General features: G+C 37.0%; 1 protein-coding gene across 4 annotated transcripts in view; it reads left to right on the top strand.

The window, feature by feature from the left end:
- The window catches only part of hpca (hippocalcin), a 34,024-nt gene that overhangs the window by 9,358 nt on the left and 2,129 nt on the right, over positions 1 to 22,537 (top strand). For 3 of the 4 annotated variants that reach the window (XM_060857149.1, XM_060857152.1, XM_060857150.1), the window contains 3 exons: positions 16,713 to 16,857; positions 17,877 to 18,158; positions 22,341 to 22,446. In XM_060857149.1, coding sequence (XP_060713132.1) covers positions 16,762 to 16,857; positions 17,877 to 18,158; positions 22,341 to 22,446 — 484 coding nt within the window. In that variant the 5' untranslated portion in view covers positions 16,713 to 16,761. Of the gene's footprint in view, positions 1 to 16,709; positions 16,858 to 17,876; positions 18,159 to 22,340; positions 22,447 to 22,537 lie in introns of all 4 variants that reach the window. The other variant, XM_060857151.1, reaches the window with a different exon arrangement.

Here is a 22,537-nt window from a genome sequence, read left to right as displayed (position 1 = left end):
TTTAATGATAAAATGAAGCGGCGTTACTGATAAATTGAAAATTAACTGCTGCACATGCATTGTGTTCTGACATCTTGGCTTGACTTACCCAAAAGAGCAAATTAAGCTTTTGTAGGAGACTGCCATCATCCATCAATTTGCATAATTTGCTTGTGCTTATAGAAACATGGCATATTAGAAAATTCAGGTATAAAACTATTTACTAATTTGACCTAAGATTTTCTGCTGTTTGCCACATCTAAGTAAAACATGGCAATTTTTGTGCTATTGACTGGCAGATAGCTTTGCAAGCTAATTGCCAATAAACTTGATCAACTGCTTCACTAATAAGATCAGCATAGAGGTGGAATGCTAATTATGTCCTAATTGCAAGCTGGTACATTGAGAGCTAACGGCTAAATACTAATCAGGTGAATTTACACCAGGAAAAATTAAACAAACAGATAACTAAAGAGATTTCCTCTCAAATTTCCTGTCAGCTTAGCTTGGCTTGGCTAATGTTAGCAGTTAAGAGGATGAACATTTATGAATTTTGTTTAGACATGATGTAGCAAATCTTGTCACTTTAGTTCCTTGTGTATGTGGCAAGCATTATTTTAGATTATAAACATAACTTATAGTAGACTAATGTTAGTCATGAAGATTATTAATGTCTTTCTTATATGACTTTGAAATCGTGTTATCTTATTTTAGCTACTTGGCTAGAGAAAGAGCAATGTATATTTATGAATGCTAAAAAGCTTTTTGTCACAAATCATAGTTAGCTAATTGTAGCTCCTCAAAATTAGTGCAGATTAAGACTTTAGCTTATGTTAGCTAGAACATAGCAATGAAAATGGAAATTTAGGCAGATTAGTTAGTGTTAATTGGTAGGATAGACAATTTAAAGGGCAAACAAGCAAAAGCATTTCATGCTGAATTCATAACACATTTTCTCTCTGACTATCATTCATTCCAAAGAGAGAAGATGCAATGACGTAATCCTTTGTTAAATACATAGTTCCCTCCAAAAGTCTTGGAACAACAAGGCCAATTCTTTTGTTTGTACAATGTACTGAAGACATTTCGGTTTGAGATGAAAAGATGAATCAAACAAACTTTCAGGACTTTATTTGTTGATATTTACATCTAGACTTTTTATTCAACCTATTATATATGTGATATACAGGAACATAGAAACAGGTGTTTCTTGTTGCCCAAGTGTACAGTTAGATTGATTGTTGCCCTTGGCTTGGGATACATACATGAAGAGTGCTTTTGTTATTTGTTAACTCATGGTGGTACCAGCAGAATTAATTCAGAAGTCTACAGAAACATTCTTTCTGTCAGTTTAAAGACAAGTGCATCAAATCTAATTAGGAGGACCTTCAGTATGCAGGCAGGCAATGACTGTAAACACTCTGCCAGAACAAGAAAGACTTCATCAAGTGATGAACCAGACTGCAAATGTCAGTGGGTCATTTGCTTAATGCAGTTAGTGCAAAAAAAGTCTGCAAATATGTATGCAAATATTAAGTGTTATATATACTCATTTATTTTAAGACTGTATGTACAATGTAGTTCTAACAGTATCACCAAATAAAAGCTAAACCAAACTATTTTTATTGTACAGCAAAAAACAATAGAATTGGTCGTCCCAATACGTTGTCATTCCAATACTTTCGGAGAAGATTTTTACATACAGTATGAAAAATTTATAATTGCCCATCTCTCAGTGTCAGAGTCATGACCTTTTATGAAGTCATACACTCTGTAGGAAGCCATAGGAATCACATCTAGGCTGCGAGTTGATGATGGATATGTTTATGTTTTACCCCAGTAGAGCAATGGGACAGTCAAAAAATGGCAGACAGCAGACTGGCACCCTGAGGGGAAAATGGGACCTCAGCAACTGTTACCCTGTGAGCTGGAAAGTAATAACGCAAAAAGTTTGCATCCCCTTAGGACAATGATGGCAAAGAAATGTAACAATATAGCAACAAGATATTAACATGCTCAGTTTCACAGATGTTTCTATATTATCACCAATAAGAAAATTGGCTAGATAGTGTATTTTATTCAGATAGTGAGTTATAGGGAAATAACAACAGTCAATAGAAACACATCAAATATGTTTATATTGAAATATATGTGAAGTGCTAAGTGATTTTGGTGCTGATCTGTTGGATAGTATTGTATGTTTATTATTCATTATATATGTTCAAATAGGAGAAATATTTTCTCATTTAACTAAAGGTAATCTCATACATGAGGGAAGATAAACAGGTTTTGCTGTTAGGTCCTAAAAACAAAAGAGCAAGAGCTTCTTTTCTCATTCACCACTATTTATTGGTGAAGACAGTGCACGTTTAACTGTTTGAGAATATGATGCAGCTATATTGCACAGTTGAGCCAAGTTACAGCAACAATATGGCAAGTTAATGGTCTATGAGATAACAAGTGCAGTGACAACAGCAGTGATTGTGAGAGAGAGATGGACAGACTGAAGGACTAAAGCACTGTTGCATTGTTTTCTTTAGTTACTAATAAATAGAGATGAGCCGGATACTTGGCTGAAACGAGTATCCGGTACGGATAAAGCACTTCTGCCGAGTACGAGTATTATATGAGTAATACGAGTCAATATCTGTGCTCGGATTGAATGAAAATCATCATTGGGTATCTGATTGTGTCAGCGTTCTGTGATAGGCTAGTCACAGCGCCCCTCCCCTACAGTGATAGGCTAGTCACAGCGCCCCTCCCCTACACACATACAGATGTATTGTGTTGCTGTGTCTCGCTCTGCTCACTCACAGTCACACACAGAATAGCTCTCTGTCTCTCCCTCAGTCACTTGGGTTCGCGGGTCTTTTCCGTTAACGTTTAGGGTTTCTTCAGCTTTTTACTTCAGGTTGTAACGTTAATAATACGTACTTACTAACCAGTAGAGTTCTGGTAAACGTGGGTTCGTTCAGACGTGGTGCTTGCTTGGTAGAATGCGACTCGCATTGCGTCTCTGCCTGTCGGAGATTTTTTTTCTTTTTTAAACCTTCAGCTGTCTCTAACCAGTAACCAGACACTGAGTGTCTGACACGTTTTTGCTGTATTTCATAAAAACATAAAGGTAGTAAGCTAGTGTTATAAATATTACAAACTAATTATTAAGCTACACACACACACACACACACCTGGTGTGGAAATAAAAAATAAAAAAGAACCAAAAAAATTTAAAAAAATCACACCGATCATAAAAAATTAAAAGTTAAAAAAGAAAGTTATGTTGTTCATTACATTTTACTTCATAATTGCACTGCATTGTTTTGTTTTCATTGTTGCAAAACTTGTTCTGTAATATAGTTCGTTTGCTATCGTGATCAAAACCATTGATCTGAAGCTCAATCCTGATGCTGTCCTGTAAATATTTTTCTAATGAGCAAAAATTTAACAATTTCTGATCAACCCATATCAATTGCATGCTTAAAATAACATACCGCTTAAAGCCCCGCCCATTTCAAGACAATCCCCGCCTATTTCCGGGTTAGGCCCCACCCACTCCGAGTACAGATACAGATACAGATAATTCATATGGTTAACAGATACAGATACAGATAATGCTGCACTCGCTCATCCCTACTAATAAACTAACAATTACATCTCACCACCACTTTTATTACTGTTTAACTGCAATAATAACAATAACAATGTATTTAAACAACACGTGCAATAACAGAAATTTTGAAAAACGTGCAATATTACCTGTGTGCAATGTCTGTTAGCATAACTACTGACTCGTGGTCTCTTTTTTCTTCTTTGTATTTATACATTGTGTTATGTATATACGGTATATTGTGTTTTTTTGTTTTTTTATATATATATTTGCATTTCTTTCTCCTTGCTGCTGTAACAGAGAAATTTCCCTATTGTCTGACAAATAGAGGTATATCTTATCTTATCTTATTAGCAGGTAGTTGGACTGATTGTGGGTAATGTGGGAAACACTACTTAAGTCAATGACAAAAGTTTAAATAAAAAAATCAACCCAGAATTTCAAATCTAAAAGTGTTGGTCAATGACTTTTTATTGATTGATGTTCCTTGGAAGTCCGAATGTTACTCTTTACTGTCTCCGTGCTATAAAATTAGGTTTCTTTAAGAATCCCTTGTGCCCTTGCTGAAGTTACAGCCTGGTTATCATTCTCGGGCATTTTATTGGAAACAGACTTTTTACAATATCCTTTGGGAAAACAATGTAATTCATTAAATACAGGCTTGGTACGCAGTATTAATGTATTAACAGGTTTTTTAAAACATTAAACATTAAACATGTGTCAGAACATTTCCATTCTCTGTGTGAAATTATAGCATATAAAAACTGAGTGAAAAACAACTAGAAACACTTTAAGAAAAAATATGAAAAATAAAAAAGTAACAATAACTTAGTTGCACAAGTTTGTATACCCTTTTATAATTTCGGATGTGGCTGTGTTAAGAAATAATCAATCACATTTAGTCTTATGTGCCAAAGTAATTAGTATAAAGCTGTCATCAGTGAAATGATTCTGATTAACCCCAAATAAAGATCAGCTGTTTCTGAAGCATTTTCTTGACATCTTGGTTTCCTCTGAATTGCTGAAGATATGTTCTTGAAAAAGCATGCATGGTATCTCACTTGTTGATTGTATCGATCAAGAGATGTACTATACAACATCGTAAAGGCCATCATCAACCAACAGAGAAAATATAGCACCACACTGACATCCCTAAGAATAGGATGTCCCTCCAGGATTTATAAAAGGACAAGACAAAAACTTACCAGGGAGGCTGTCAAGAGTCCTACGGCAACATTAAAGAAGCTGCAGGAATATCTGACAAGTACTGATTACTCTCTGCATGTGACAACATTCTGAGGAAGGGTGGCTAGACAAAAGCCCTTTCACACTTTTCACCCCAAACCATGTGGCAAAATGTGTTATGGTCTGCAGCAATCAATTCTAAAAGGTATAATAATTCCTGAATTCCAAAAGGTATGTCTGAAAATCAAAAAGAGATTCAACAAAGTATTTGTTCATGGTGTGCACACTTATGCAGTTAGGCAACTAGTACAGTTGTAACAAAAGGTACACAGTAGTTGAATGCCTTTGTATGCTTTAGATTTAAGATCTCTCTCACTGGAAATGAGAATCCCAAACAAGTTATAGCATGACAGACCACCTGTGAACAACGTGAGGTCCATGAAGACACAGTTTGCAAAAGTAGACTGCAAAAATACTGTGGACTGCACTTTTGGGATGAAATAGAATGACACCTGAGCAGCAGGCACAGAATGGGCCTATGGGTTACTATATCTTCCTTACTGACATACAAATTTTTTTTGACATCCGACAAGATTTAACATACAAACATTAATTTTGGTTGAAATAAAAATTTGAAATGTTTTTGACACTGACCCAATAATACAAAAGTCAGAAATTAAACATCTAGGGCAAATATGTATACAGAAGAATATATATATATATATATATATATATATATATATATATATATATATATATATATATATATATATATATGTATATGTGTGTGTGTGTGTGTGTGTGTGTGTGTGTGTGTGTGTGTGTGTGTGTGTGTGTGTGTGTGTGTGTGTGTTCTCTCTTATTCTCTTCTCTCGATGTGATGTAATCCTGTTCCTCTTCCTGGTGTGCATTGATGAAATCCAACAGGCATATGCTTGTGACTCACTTCCTGAACTCATAATACTTTTCTTAGCAGATGCACCATGCTGAGGTGCTCACTAATGTGGAGTTATTACAAAAATTGGCCACTCCTGCTTTATTACAAATTATTTCTGGAAAAATGCTAATGTGGTTAACAGTGAAAGGGTGTTACAACAGTGATTGGACCAATTAGCAGATGATGGATGCTAGCAGGGTATAAAACCAAGGCATTAACACACCCATGACCAAAATCAGTGTTTTGTGTTCTGCTAGGCTGTTAAATGCTAACAGCCTAGTTGCTAATGCTTTTGTATCCTGCTAGGCTGTTAAATGCTAACACGTCATTGACTAAGTGCATTGTGTTAGTGTAAAAGGTTTAAAGCACCGATTTTAATATCTGATTTACTCAAAAACAGCAAAGGTGTTCGGTGTTTGAGGCATTTTGCCTGGTCATGTTGTTGATTATTTATGATGAAATAAAAATGAGTAAAAAATGTTATACATACATACATACATAAACACACACACACACACACACACACACACACACACACACACACACACACACACACATATATATATATATATATATATATATATATATATATATATATATATATATATATATATATATATTAAAACTTGTACTGTTTCAGCTGTGATAAGATAATTGTCTGCTATTAAACAGTGATCACTTTTGTGAAGTCTGCAGGGAATTGTTGCTCTGTATTTGACTTAATCAGCACATAACCATGGCAATGAAAAATGCCTCACCCAAATTATCAAAAAAACCAAACATTCAGAAGCAATTGTTGTTATGTTCTGAGTCTTACTGCCAGCCGCAGACTAGCGTTACTGTTCCCAAAGAATTCAACATGGCAACACTTGAATTTTAATGTTCAATGAACACTTTGACATTTAATGTACATTATGGAACCTCAAAATGACTGAATCATTGGAAACTTTTTTCATCTTCTACAAATACTCTCAAATTCAGATTTTATGAAAAAAATGATTTTGAAAGTGAACATTACACACAATGATACTGTAACAGCATGTTCTGTCCTAAAGATAATTAAATGTAATTATATTACATTCACATTTATTATAGTTTATATTTTATTAACATTTTATTACATTTAATTGCTAGAATTTAGGCACATATATCAAGGATAATAACTGTGTAGTTGATTTTTATAGAAAGAGACTAGAAAATTTTTTTTAAACTTGAGTGTTACTTAAATAAAATACATCAACCTTTGTGATTTTGTTTCTGAATCTCAGGATAATAAGCATCTAGTGACCTTTTTGGGCAAACAATTATCGTCATAAATATATTATTATTATTATTATTATTATTATTAGTATTATTATTATTATTATTATTGCATTATATTATTTACATGCCACTGAACATATGTGAGAGGTTTTCTTCTTCTTCTTCTTCTTCTCCTTTTCTTTCTCCTTCTTTTTCTTTGTCTTTGTCTTTTTCTTCTTTGTCTTTTTCTTCTTTTGGCTTCTAATAATATAAAAAGGGAGCATCTGATTGAGATTATTGTGTATTACAACCTTGTGGATTTGAATGTTTTAAAATCACAAACTTGTCAGATAGAACCATATGAAGACTTTCACTCGCTGATGTCAGTACCTGATATTTTCTCTCTCAGACATATTCCGATAGTAATCGTAGATAATTAGTAGGAAGTTCTCTCTTTTAAAGATGAAATTTGGGTTGTTTTAGCTCCATGCTGGGGCTTGTCTCTCTCTCTCTCTCTGTGGTTTGGTGCTGAATGGAGGTCAGAATTCCCTCTTTGCTTGACCCACATGGAAATAGAAAGGACCTTTTAAAAGTTCCTCAACGGAAGCATGTTTGCATTTGACCCAATTCTTCTGTCTTTTTCAAAATGATACCTGCACTAATTAAGTGAAATGTTCTGCCTGTACTTTAATATGAATTTCCTGGGATTGCGCCTTGGAATTATACATATCTATCTGACTTTATTTATCCTAAAAATGAAGAATTGTTAAAAAAAAATACATTAGATGCCACTGAATACATGTTCTTTACACAAAATAGTGTTTTAGATATTATAACTTGTCAGAAAGAAGCTTTTGTGCTCACAATACATGCTCATCAACCTTTAATCAGAATTTTATCTTAATTTCAAAGGATTGGACCCCATTTTAAGAGACCACTCTGGCAACAGGCCTAATCATTATTTCTCCAAATGATTACAGGCAGCTGCAGTTATCCACTCGCTCTCCTGCTAATCCTCCATCCTGCTTTTAGCCATGACACACACCAACACGCTGTGCATCAGAGGTCAAACAGCCTCCAGTGAGAGCAGACCTCCGATTATCCGTTTTCCATACGCTGTGCAGGGTGCAGCAACCCCGTCATGATGATAAATATTGTGTGCGTGTTGTGTGAAGGCAGGTCGTGATTATAACAATCAGTATTTTCTGTTTCCCTGTGAGAGCTGAACTGAGCTGGTTTGATAACAGAGCACTCTGAATGATGCGTTTGTAGATGCATGAACCTGAAGGGGCGGGTGGTGTGGGGTGCCCATGGCATACAGCTGCACTTCCATCCATCTGCCTACATTTGGAACATTTACGCCCACACATGGTTCTCTCTCTCTCTCTCTCTCTCTCTCTCTCTCTCTCTCTCTCTCTCTCTCTCTGAGTAATATCCCTTAATTCACATTTAATCATTTGTTCCCCAGTGTAATGAGACTGAGAGATGAATGTGCACCTCTGTTTTTGCACCTCATCTGACTCTGGCAGGTCATTTCCACCCAGTACATGTTAAAGAAAAACTGTTTGAAGCATTGAACCCAGACTCTCTCCACACTCTTATCCTTTTGACGAATGGACATCTAAGATTGGCAGAAGTCCCAGCTGAGGAATTAAATGAAGACTGCAAAGTGAGCTGTTATTCTCACCCTGACCGGAGGGACTCACCCACCGAGGACACAACCTCATTCTTATTTTTACCGCCTTCATTATTATACTTTCTCCCTACATCTCCTTCATTCTCCATCTCTTCCTCATCACTGCCTATCTTTACCAACTCCTCCTCCTCTCCTTCCCTCTCATATGAGCTGTCTGTGAAATAAATGCCTCAGTGATTTAGGTCGGGGCTTGACCCGTGCTGGCTTCATTAATAGCTGTTCCTGCTGGCGGTGTAAAGACTGGAACAGCACAGTGATCCAGGCCTGCTGTAACATTGTACACTGTCAGAAAGAAAATGGTGTAAATGTAATCCTAACTGTGGTCACTAAGCCAGACCACATCACACCACCACCATGTTGTTAGTTCTTTTTCATCACTTTTTGCTGTATCATGTTTTATTTCTTACATAATTGTTAATTAAATGAATATCAAGATTTTTTTTCTGAATATCTGTGTCAGTGACTTGACAATATAATGAGAGAGTAAAATAGATTTTTTTTCTAACTCTGTCATTACATTGGCCTTGATGAATGTGAGTTTCACATTACTATTTCGAGGAATTTCTGAAAGCCAGTGACATGATAATAACAGACTTCTTTCAGATCTAAGTGACTGCTTGCTCTTTTTAACATAAAACCCTTACTTACCTTGCAGTAACAGTAAACAGAACTACAATGTCTTGATGTTTAAAGTGTCATAGCGCAACCTTATGTCAACAAATGTCTTAGTTTGTCTGAGGCAGGCTGTATGACAGCTGATACCTGTAAGACTATACCTGTATATGTTTATAGAGCTTTATATTGATTATATCATGAGGCTTTTATGAATACTAGTGATTAATACACCTAATTCACAGTTGATGGTAAAGGTACAAAAAGTGGCAAATATTTTACCCTGAAACATACAGTTTAGCACAAGGTTGTGTGCGTTTGTAAAGCTCAGACGTCATAGCAACGCTGTTGAACATCTTTAACTGCAGCATATTCTGGGAAATGTTGCTGGCACACCTAGGAAGAGCAGGACAGGCAGGCTGCCTATTGCTTCAGCAAACACTGCTGTTTGATGTGCAGGGGATGTCAACAGAGGATTTTCAGGGAGGAGAGCCATCTTTGGCTTCTGAGGGATCAAATACCCTGTAATATTGTAATATTGGATGTCAGCACAGGGATTGTGTGTGTGTGTGTGTGTGTGTGTGTGTATTTCGTGTCTATTTTTTATTCCCACAGGGAAAGAAATATGTGATAGTTTTGACCTTGTGGGGATATTTGACTAGTCCTATTGGGAATAACAGTTTTATATATATATATATATATATATATATATATATATATATATATATATATATATATATATATATATATGTTTATATTTATGTATATATATATATATACACACACACATACATATATATACATATATGTATATATATAAATATATACATAAATATAAACATATATATATATAAACTGTTATTCCAATAGGGAATATATATATATATTTATTTATTTATTTATTTATTTATTTATTTTACAGATTTTAATGTAATGAAAATAAAAGTATTTATTTGGCTTAAAGAGTAAGATTAGGTTTAAATGCACATAGACATTAGCTGCATTAATAATTTATTCAAAGGTTATTTGTAAAGAAAGTGTCTTTATGGTCACTAAATGTCTCTATAAGCATAGGAATAATTGAAACCGGTCCACATGAGGAAAACTGCTCCTGTCAAAAAATTGCAGCCTTTAGTTAAAGAAAGAAATAAAGAAAGAGGCAATGAGATTAATTAGGTGAAAATTAGGGTTAGATTTAGGTGTATGCATAGCATTAATTTGCTGCATAAACAATTCTGTTACTAGGAAGGTCCTCATAAGGATAGTAAGACAATTGTGTGTGTGTGTGTGTGTGTGTGTGTGTGTGTGTGTGTGTGTGTGTCCGTGGCCTGTAGGTAGTTGGAGGGGGAATGTGTGTGTGAGAGAGAGAGAGACAGGCCGAAATGTTAGAAGAAGGAGATGGCAGATCAGAAGTTACTGTTTAAGAGAAACGCAATATTGAAAGACATGGCAATTAAAGAGAAAGCCAGAGGGAATGAAAACACACTCAAGGACAGACAAGAAGATAGAGGTCAAAGAAAAGAGAGATACACTGGAATTGAGAGAGACCAAAAAGTCAGAGATCAGATTTCTTAAGTTTCTCGAAAATTGATGAGGGGTGGGGAAAAAAATCAATTGTGTCTTCTTTTTCTTGCCTTTTTATAGTTACTGCAATAATATCCTCTCACTGTGGGAAGCATTTTTATCCACTCTCTTGCTAGCATTTCTGTACCCTTGTCCTAATACTCTGATTTGTTGGTCTACAGAGGCAGTCTCACGCTCACTCTCAGCACTTAGGCTGGCATCTTGTTTTCCTTTCTGGCATGCAGGGCTCTCCATCCATCTATCTGTTTGTCCATGCATGTAGCACATCACACAGAATCAATATCGTCTGAACTGCTGAAAAGATTTGATCAATAACTGAGTTTTTTTTACATTGCTGTACTTGACTGACAAGCATTTAGTTTCAGGTTTTTGTTCCCTGCACATCCCCTATGTGTAGTGTTAAAGTATTAGCAATAGTAGTAGCGGCACCGGTTGAAGTATTAGCGGCATTAGCAGCAATAGCAGTAGTAGCAGGAGAGAGCTTTATTGTCATTCCTGCCAAATACAGTAATAAAGTTGAACACAATATTGTTCCTCAGCACTGTGGTGTGGTAAAAGATAATCACTAGACAGCATGCAGTGTACATTAGGACAGGCTTGAATGAACAAGGTACAAGACAATAAAACATGCTGGGCAAGTAGACTCAGGATAATAAGGATAGGATAAAACAAAAAAAACTGTTTGTAGAATTCATGAAGACAGAAATCTAGAAAAGAGTTAAGAAAATAACATGTCTCAAAGACACATCAGGTTACATCATCTTTAAGATTTCAGCATGATATTTTGTTGACATAATTGGTTAGACGTTTATTAATCTTCAAATATTTACAGCGGCTAGGTGCTGTGCATTAAGTAAGGAGTAGCGCACATGCTGGGCTGTACGACATAATCCATAATCCATGCCAGTGTGGTGCAATGCGGCCCGATGGGAAGCCAAACCTGAGTCTGTCGTTCCGCTTCTACCACTGTGTCATTTATTTTTAATTTGTACATGAACGACATGTTGGGGTTCAGAACAGTTTAGAGATAGATTTAACTGTTAACTGAGTTCATGTTATCGCTTACATTATAAGAGCTATGCATAATGTAGCCTGATGTTAATGAGACGAAAAGCTTGCTGGTCATAGAATCACAAACCCCTCTGTCCTGAAGACTTTTCTGTATCTGGAAACGTACTTACTGTTACAACGTGCTGAGGCTGGAAACTCCTTCTGTAAAAGTGTACAGAAGCCACCCTTAAAATATTTAAATTGTATGTATTATGTAGTCAAGCAATAAACATTTTTTATGTGTGGATTTTGCTAAGCTAAACACCTTCTTTTCCTAATTTATCCCTTTGTCTGTTTCAATTCATTAAACTCCATGAAGCTGTCAGCTTGAACTTCACTTTGTCCTTTGTGAATGTTGACACCCCCTCCAGCTGCCTGTCGAAACCAATCTGTCCACAGCGTCATTACAATATTACTGTACAACCAATACCCCCCACCCCACCACCCGTTACACACCCTTTCACAACTGGATTAGCAGTCGTGATCCTGACCCACATAGAGGAACAGCTGTGTGTGAGATAAAATTTAATAGAAAGCTTGTCCTGGGTGATGAACAGGCTGGACACTTTAGTTGGAACACTTGGTCCAGAAAATTGAAACTTGGCTATATTTAAAAAGAAAAGCTAGAACCAAACAGTGGATTTGAATTGACCTTCCACTCCTGTGCATTTGCTGATATTTTTTAAGAGATTTTTATGAGATGAGCTTTTTATAACATGGAGTCACAAATAAATAGTCAGATCTGTTTGTAATTTGTTGGTAATTTTACTTAGAAAATCACCAAGAGAGCATTTTGGAGGGAAAAAGCTCAGCATTCCTTCCTTCTCCTCTGTGAATTTATTTAAGGCAGGCTTTAGGCTGTCTTAAGTCATCTCTCTGAAAGGCATATTAAGCTACAAGATGACTTGGGCTGATAACACTTGAATGACACCTGGGGTTATGGGTGATGACATTAAGGCTGTGTGAAGTGCTGTACTTCAGAGCATGTTAGCAGATCCTCTGAGCTGTGGAAATGAATAGCATGCTTGTTTTTTAACATCAATCCTCAATTTCTGACCAAAACGGTTTCAACTTATTTACAATTTCAAACTAAATCAACTTTGGTTTGCAATTTGCAGTCTGGCAGAGATCATAAAAAGGGTAAAGTCATTGATCTAGGCGATTAAAGCAGTGTCTCATGTACTGAACTCTCCAGCATAAGCATTAGGCCTGTCTTCAGAGTAAGCTGCTTCTGCTTTCTGTTTGTTGTTAATGGCGTCGTGTTTTCCCACATTCCCTTCGTGTTGCAGCTTTGATCCCTTAAACCTAAATATACCCGCAAAGTCAGAGTCCTAAAGGACTTTGTAATGACAGCGTACATGACGTCTACCGAATCTGCGTTTATGGGAAATCCAATATTCAGCAAACTGAACTGGGGTCAAAGATTTAACTGTTATTATTTAACTGGTCAAGGGTGCATGTGGATCTGAGGGGGAAAGCACAAGTTAATAACAAGCCTCTGTGGTTTATGAGAGTCATTGCGTAAGAGCTGGAAATCCTCAGAGCCTACTAGACTGAGAGAGCTTTTTATAATTCTCTCCAGAGGCCATGAGGAGGGGAACTGATATAGGACAAGCTATAATTATTAGCATAATCATAGTCATACGAGAACGATCATATTAGAAACAAAAGCTTATTAAAAGTCTTTGCTAATAAAAAATGCAAAGAGTGCTGTTACAGGATGTCCTGAAGTGTTTTATTCCCTTTATACCACAGCAACTATAAGAACTATAAGACACTGTTATCATTTACATTACAGCAGCTACACATTTACTGAATTTGGCAAACATCCTTATTTATTACTTATTTATAAAGCTGAGAAATTGAGGGTTAAGGTCCTTGCTTAGGGGCCCATGAGTGGCAGCTGGGTGGCCCTGGGATGTCAACTCACAACCTTCTGAATAGTAACCCAACACCTTAAACCCTGAGCTATCACTTCACCAAGCACAACACTGATTCACTGAGTTACCACTACCCCCACTTCCGCTATACACTTTTGTTCCTTCACCGGCCTCTCTTTTTGAAGAGAACACAAGAAATCACACGCCATTATTCATGTAATTTGTGCAATAACAGTCTGTTTCTTATTATGTGGCGTGTCCATCACAGAAGAAAATGAGATGTTACTATAAAAACCATAACGTATAAGGACATGAGTATTAATATAAACCTGTGGCTTGGCTCAAAACCAATAAATCAATTTATTAATCATCTTCAGACTAATCAGACTTGCAGTTTTTGAGCAATCAACATCACCAATGCTTTAATTGGCTTTTACTTTACTTAATCTTTAATCCCATCTTTAACTTCTCATAAGAAAACCTGCATGTGGCCAATGCATTGTGCTGGAAGCGTCTAGATCTTTAAGAATATTTGTGAATCACTCCTCCTTTCTCCTCCAGCGCTTTTTCTCATGGCTTTCCTCCTGGTGTGTCTGGACTGGGATACGGAGGCAGCGTGGGCGACTGTGTTATTAATTACAGCAGATTCTTGGCTCCTGAGCTGCGACTGTGTTCTCAAAACATGCCATGAAAACATTTATCTCAAACAGCTTTTCCTTCCATCTTGTCTTTTCGATTGCTGAATTTTTGAGTCTGTGTAAAAGAAGCAGAGCCATTTTTGAGTGGAAAAGGATGCAATTGATTTATTAGTAAACACACAAATACAGAAAAGTATAAACACACTTTCACTATTACGCTAGGCTTTGTAATTACTGACATCTTGAAAGAATAATGAGTAAAATGGTTGCATAAAATTGAGATTACACATAATGATTCTAATTTTCCATTCAAACAAGAAATATTTACTTCTCTTCAAAAAAAAAAAAATCAAAACGGTTTTAAACGCTATCAAAAGCATATTGGAAGAAAATAATTTCCTCAATAATAGCCTTTCTCCCAAAAACATACATGTCAAAAATATTGACAGCATTAAAAAATATGAAATCAAAAATATTTCAAATAAAGGCATTAAAATTGTCATCTTTGATTTGTGTTTTTAGTAAGTTGCTCTGTCTCTTCTGATGAAATATATGATTGCACACATATTAAACATAAAACAAAAATGAGAGAGAGAGAGAGAGAGAGAGAGAGAGAGAGAGAGAGAGAGAGAGAGAGAGAGAGAGAGAGAGATGATTCATACCTTAAGTAGTGAATATTAAAATACAGGACCATAATTTAAAAAAAGCTTTTTAAAAGGTTGGAAATTTGCTAGGAGTAGGACTCAGAGGCACTTACAGCAGAGAGGATGGTGAGAGAGATGAAGAGCAGCCCAGAGATCACAGATTCAGATTTGTACAATATCAGTGTTGGGTGCAATTACTTTGTCCCTGAAAAAAGTCACTTATTTTTTTACTTAACAGTTACTTCTGATGTATTTGTAATAGTTTGTGATGTGGTAGCCAAGTGGTTAAGGTGTTTGGTTTACTAATGGGAAGGACATGAACTTGAATCCTTGGTCCACCAAGCTGCCACTGCTGGGGCCCCTGTGAAAGGCCCTTAAACTTCAAGTTGCACACTTGTATAAAAATGTAAGTCACTCTGGATAAGGGTGTCTGCCAAATGCTGTAAATGTACCGTATAGACTTTTGCAATTCTCTATAAAACCATTTCAATTATTTAAATCTAAATTTATCATCTTAATCTAAATTTTATTTTTCTAATTTAACTGACAAACTTAGTTGTACAAGCTGTGGGCTAAGCAGGTTTGCGCCAGCTGGCTGTGAAGTCGCTCAAGTTGAAGGATGTCATCTGAATCGAGCGGCTGTTTAGCTACCATTTCAATTGCTTCACCTTTTTAGACAAGAACATCACAGGAGATTAAACACTATCAGCCTCTCTCTAAAGTACAAGTAACCTACTGAAGCACCTGACCATGGCAACAGACAAAGACGTGATCCGTGTAAAGCGACAGCTAAAAACAGACTGCGCCAACCCTGTGAAGCAGCTAAACTTGATTTTACATCAGCAGCACAGAAAGTGTCTGAGGCTGAAGTGTCTGGAAACTAATTGCAGGATACACAGTGGAAGAGATGGATGAATAGAAGAGTGTAGAATCGACATCTTTTATTCAGCAGCTTAAGAAATTATGAGCTGATTTTGAAATTAATTCATTTTGTTGAAATGTAAATGAAAATATAAGTATTGAACATGGTACACTTTGCTGGAAAGCAGAAATCTTCAGTAACTGCTATGTTCTGGTCTGGATTGTGACAGAAACACAGGAAATGAGGCAGAAGAATTCACCCTGGATGCGATGCCAGTCATTAACAGGACAATTTACACATGCTTTCACTTCCAGGGGAAATTTAGCTTAGACGATCCACCTCATAGCACTTTTATGAGAGGTGTGAAAGAAACAGGGAAGCTCCAAGGAAACCCACACAGACACAGGGTAGAGGAGCTAAACGCCACCAGACAGTAACCTGAACTATGGACTGAACCCTGCTGTATCTACACACTCCCATAAGCTCAATATATAAATAAAAATGAAATGAAAAATAAAATTGGTCATTATCATGAAGCGAGCCATAAAGATATCAGTAGAGAAATTCACCCTCACTGAGGTTGTTCCAGTAGTAGGTCTGCCACATCGTACTTTGATTTAAAAGGGGTCTGTGACGTCTAATTATGTTTAAATTCTCTGCATGGTATCCCGTGGTGTCTGTTCCTAATGAAACTCAAGCATGGTCTCGGTGCAGTAATGAGGGCTCTTTTCTGTTGGCATGTCTGTTCATCTCTGCTTATTGCTCTGTGCCCTAATTGGTGTGTTTTTGCTAGCAGGTCTGACCCCGGGGTTGTGTCATTGCTGAGCACATACACACTCATCACCATGGGAAAGCAGAACAGCAAGCTTAGGCCAGAGATGCTACAGGACCTGAGGGAGAATACTGAGTTTTCAGACCATGAGCTACAGGAGTGGTACAAGGTAAGATAAAGCAGCTGTAAGAAATTATTTTTATAATATAGGACCTATATTACTGTAGCTATTTCTAGTCTTCCTATATAAAGGCACAGATTTCCTTGAGCATTTTATGTTGTTTTGTATAGTGGACTTGGGAAATGAGCTGCAGTAAGTCTCTGTATCTCAGGGATCAGACACTGATGTGATGGCCCTGAGGTGAAGCCGTTGAAAATACCCAGATATGTAAATGAATTAGGAACCGTGTGCTGAAATTTAAGCTACACTGACTCAGGATGGCTAATGGGCAGGAAAGAGCTTAAACACTCTGACCTGTATTTTAATTCACAGGCTTCCCTCTCAGGGGTCGAAACAGGGCTTTGTCATGGATTCACATGAGCGTGTTCAGATAATGTGTGTTAACACAGTTCATAAATCCTGTATTAAAGATCATAATTAAGGTTCATTGGGTAAAAGGGGTGTATTTAATCGCTGTAGTGATTAAAATGTCAAATAAGTAAGCATCAGGAAGATTTGTTTGCTTATTCATCCTCAGCTCCTTTCCATTACACACAAAGTCCCACCTCCTAGAATCCACAGTAACCAGTAGAGTTTATCTGCATTACTTCTATAGCCTGCTAGTTAATGCTTGATTATCTTACTTATATGTGTATATATATATATATATATATATATATATATATATATATATATATATATGTATGTGAATGTATTACATGCTAACCTGTCAAATTTTGGCTGTTCAAAGCTTTCTAAATGGTTTTGTGTTATTCATCAAATCAGGTTAATTATAAAGCGTTAATTTTTTTCTGATTCACTGTCAGGAATTTGTAATTTATGGGAAATTTGCAATAATATTTACTGCCCTTAGACTTTCTGTATGAAATGAATTTTGAGTAAATTTAGAAATTTAGAAATTCTTGTCTAAGGTACTCACAGATATGCAACAGGTGAAGGAGATTAGATCAAATAAAGGAATATGTATTTTATTAAGCTATAAATCAATATGATTTTTTTTTCTTCAGGGATTCCTTAAAGACTGCCCAAGTGGCCACCTGAACGTGGAGGAGTTCAAGAAGATATATGCCAACTTTTTTCCGTACGGCGATGCCTCCAAGTTTGCAGAGCATGTTTTCCGCACCTTTGACACCAACAACGACGGCACCATCGACTTTCGGGAGTTCATCATCGCTCTGAGTGTGACCTCACGGGGAAAGCTGGATCAGAAGCTGAAATGGGCGTTCAGCATGTACGACCTTGATGGCAATGGGTACATCAGTCGTGACGAGATGCTCGAGATTGTGCAGGTCAGAGAATTTCATGAGAAATGTTCATCAATGCTTTTGCGGTAGCACTGCGACACTACGCATGAGGCAGGAATACACCATGATTTAGGACAATAAACTGTAGTACGACAACATGACACACTCAAACCAGAGAACCCAGTGGAAACCCCGTGGACCCATAACATTAAAAAAAACCCTGACACAGACAGTAAGCTGATCTCAGGACTGAAATGCAGAGTCTGGAGCTGTGTGTGGTGGAAACACTACCCATCAATCTACTGTAGTGTAGTGATTACTGTAGTCTAGTGATTACTACAAACATTAGATCAAGAAATTCCCTAAAAACTTTCCAGAACATTCCAGATTAGTGCCTGATATAATCATTTTAAACGTTTGCCTTCTTATCTGACAATAAAATACGTTTTTTTGACAACACAATTTTTAATTTCAGGAGAAAAATATAGAAAGTTTATAGTTCCAGTGATGTTAAGCTGCTGTTCCTCTGCTGGATGTTTGAGTGGCATGTGCTAGAGCCGTTGTGCTGTAATCTGCAATCTGCACACACTGCACACACTGCACACAATGCTGTTCTGTTAGAGATGGACTTGTGTCAGTTTTTTTAAATGGTGTTAATGTTAATATTAATTAATTAATATTATCTATGCTTTCATTGATGAGGCGCACACACAAACACACACATACACAAACACAAACACACACACACATACACACAAACACAAACACACACACAAACACACACACACAACCCTAACCTTAACCTAAATAATAATCAGCAAATCATTTGGATTCTTTAATTTATTTGTTAGCTTTTTTAATTAAGTCTTTTTGTCACAAAAAAACAAAGATAGCTAGACAGACAGGCAGACAGATATAGATGGATGGATGGAAGGAAGGAAGGAAGGAAGGAAGGAAGGACGGACGGACGGACGGACGGACGGACGGACGGACGGACAGACAGACAGAAATATAAATATTATCATGGGGACAAGCTACTTGCCCTCACAACTTCCAAACTGTCAGCCATTCCCATCGCTGTACAGACATTTGGTTCCCATCAAGAAATTAAACGTAAAACCTACTAGAGGAAGCATGACTACAGATTTTTGCTACAGTACTCCATAGTTCTCCATAGTTCAGGACATCACTATTTATAGGCTGTTTTATTTGTTCAAATTTGTTTTAAATTCAGTTTCCAACCTTACACAGGCTACAAATTACATTGCAAGCTTCATTGTTTTTTAAGCTATATGAAAGTAGGTGTAATACAATGTGCAAACAAAATACATCTGTGTATCATATTTCACTTTTTAAAGATGTAGGAATTCTTAAAACGCACTCGTGTGAGCAATCGTGCTGCACAGTTAGAAAGATTGACTCTGAAATGGGCTAGCCGAGTGAGATTGGATAGCGATGTGCAACCCGCAGCTCAGAAAGCACTCTGTCACACAGCACTGGTTATAACAGAGTTCACTCCACCACAGTGCAGGCGTGAATGAACATTTTATTTACCTTTAAAAGGCAACAAAAATAACTTGCAGGAATTAAAGGAAGCAGTAATGGATGGGATTTGTACACATCTTTGAACACAGCCTTGTACACATCTCTGAACATCATGTAAAGTCATATAACAGTGTTTTATCGTTCATTAAAGGCAAAAAAGGAGTATTTTCAGTGTAGGTTTATGTAGCTGTCTGGAGAACTGGCTTCCTCTAGTCACTAGTGTGAAATATTAACAAATTACATTTAGCTTGCTTTCTTTACCCCATGCCTGCATCTCCTTTGCGTCTGCTTCAGTGTTTTTTTTCTTTCTCCTGTCTCCACAGCAGCGTACCTGATGTACCCGATGGCTTTTATAATGAAATAGTCTACTCTGTATGGATCGTGTAATAGATTGTCAGGTCTGATTCACTAATTGTTGCCTGTCATAAGGCCATGTGTTTCATTAGAGTGAATCTACACCATGGAAAACTCAACAACTTTCTAAATTTAGACCCCATGCAGTCAGACTGGCTTGACATGATTCTAATAAAGGATGTCAGACAAGGCTAACTGTATATTATCTTTGACTCTGCTTTGCGAGTGCACTTAGGTGCAGAGCTTGAAATGCTTCAACTCGTTATTTCACACACTCATTTGTAGTGGGAGTTCAGGAGCCTTTGCTTGCAGCCCTGAGAGAGGGGAAGTGCTATTAGTATGTGCTCAACGTGCACAGCTTATACTCAGCTGCAATCAGAGCAGGCTGTGCTCTGTGCTGAATAAAACCCCCTAGCCTGTGACCCCAGTCAGGAGATTTATGTAGATGTAGAGGGGGATGGTGGCAGCAGCAGCAAGTTTGCTGTTCCTGTACGGATTAGATGGTTAAATTTAACTGGGAACTATTTATCCCATCCTGTAGAATGCCGGGATTATCTGCAGGTTTAGAGCCGTTACAGTCGACCGGTGAGCAACGATCGCTTTTTATCAGGAGCACTGCTTTAATGTAGAGAGCACTTGAAGAGGCACTCCACTCTACTGTAACAGAAAGAGTGTTGAAATCGAATCAGGAGTTTGAATCACGAAGATGCCAATGTTATCTACATCCACGAGCAGAACTGGCCTTGCTCTCTTAGTCAGAAAGATGGATTTCTGTGTCCTGTTGGTCATTTATTAAATTTAAAAAGTACATTCCATTTATAAATCCCCAAAAATGCTTAATATCATGTGCAGCTGCACAAGGTTTAGGTCCCACCCATAAATGTTTATTAAGACATGATTATTAATACATGTTTTGTTTGCTCATGATGGTGTGGGCATTAATAGCAAGATTCTCCATATATTTTCTTTGGAAATGGTGGTGAGAAAGAGGAACTTTTCAAAATGAATAGTAAATAGTCCCAAGAGCTAATTTAGTTAGAGTCATTTGTTTTGCATGACTGATCACTAATCAGTTGAAAATAGTCCATGCAGGAGATTCTGTTATAATGATGTCTTCAGGGCCACCATGATGACCGAATCCATGTGGGTTTCCTCCTGGTTCTCAGGTTTCCATCCACCTCTAAGACATTCCAGGTGGATTGGTGACTCTAGACTTTCCCTAAATGAGACAAATTGTGTAAACGTGCGTTCACATGGCACCCTGTGACAGATTGGAGTCGCATTCAGGGTTTATTCCCATCTTAAACCAAGTGTTCCTGGGCTCTGTTTCCATAGTGACCATAAGGAGCTTACTGAAGATGCTTAATGTTGATGAATGAATGAGCTCTCTAGTTCTGTCTCCATTTTAAAGCAGTTTTATCTGAAAATGGCTCTTAAGGCAGTTATCATGTAGCAAAATATCGACATAGTCCTGAAAAACACATTCGCCCTTTAAAGGATGACAGAAGCGACTGTCGAATACATCAAACGTCATTATGTTCTGGTGATTGGTTTGCTGCTAGAATCACTAAATTAAACAAACACACACAAACACACACACACACACACACACAATTTTTAGAATTTCTCCTGGGTGCACTGGGAAGAAAGGTGTTTACACTTTTTTGTCAGTTTTCATTCAAACACCATGTTAATAACATTTATGGAATTCGACAGATAAACGAGACCTCAGAGCTCATCGTGGGCTGGCTCCAGTATACTGAAGATGAAGTAGCTGGCTTCATGTGTCTCCGATGAAGCATGTGTTGACCTTCACAAACGAAAATAAAAAGCGGATAACTGTGAATAACTGTGACCTATATAAGAATGTAAATGCAGGGAAATGACATGAGGAAATGAAGTGAGTCTTGAGTAACTAATAAATGGTCAAACTTTGCATAATCAGAATGAGTCCCAGAATTAATATTTGAATTAAGTGTAGAGAAACATGCGTTGGGACAAATCCAGGAAAGTTAATTAGAGTCTATAGCAAAGGTCAACAATAAACAAACTTATAAAACACAATACATGCTGATCCATGAGTATGAGGAAGTTATATGACACACAGAAAACAAACTCAGGAAAAGGCTTTAAGTAACTCATAGGATGACAAAACTTCACAATTAGCAATGACACACAGATGATATAACAAGGCGAACACAAAACAGGTGAACACAATCAGGTAACAAGCCAAATGCAGGATGAGGCAGAGAACAGAACCCAAAACAAACACTAGTCACATTATTTCTCCTCTTAACACTGTTAACATCTTTATGTATCATGTCACAGGCCATCTATAAAATGGTGTCCTCTGTGATGAAGATGCCTGAAGACGAGTCCACACCAGAGAAGAGGACGGATAAGATCTTCAGACAAATGGACTTAAACAATGATGGTGAGATATGAAGCTGTTCTTGGAGCAAATCTTTAAAATGTGTTTGAATGTTTTTGTTTTATCTTCCTCACATTTCACTTCTCTGTCTCTC

The sequence above is a fragment of the Tachysurus vachellii genome, chromosome 21 (genome assembly GCF_030014155.1).
Source record: "Tachysurus vachellii isolate PV-2020 chromosome 21, HZAU_Pvac_v1, whole genome shotgun sequence".
In the NCBI taxonomy this organism is placed as follows: Eukaryota; Metazoa; Chordata; class Actinopteri; order Siluriformes; family Bagridae; genus Tachysurus; species Tachysurus vachellii.
The sequence above is the reverse complement of the archived record's forward strand: the minus strand, read 5'-3'. Positions and strand labels throughout refer to the sequence as shown.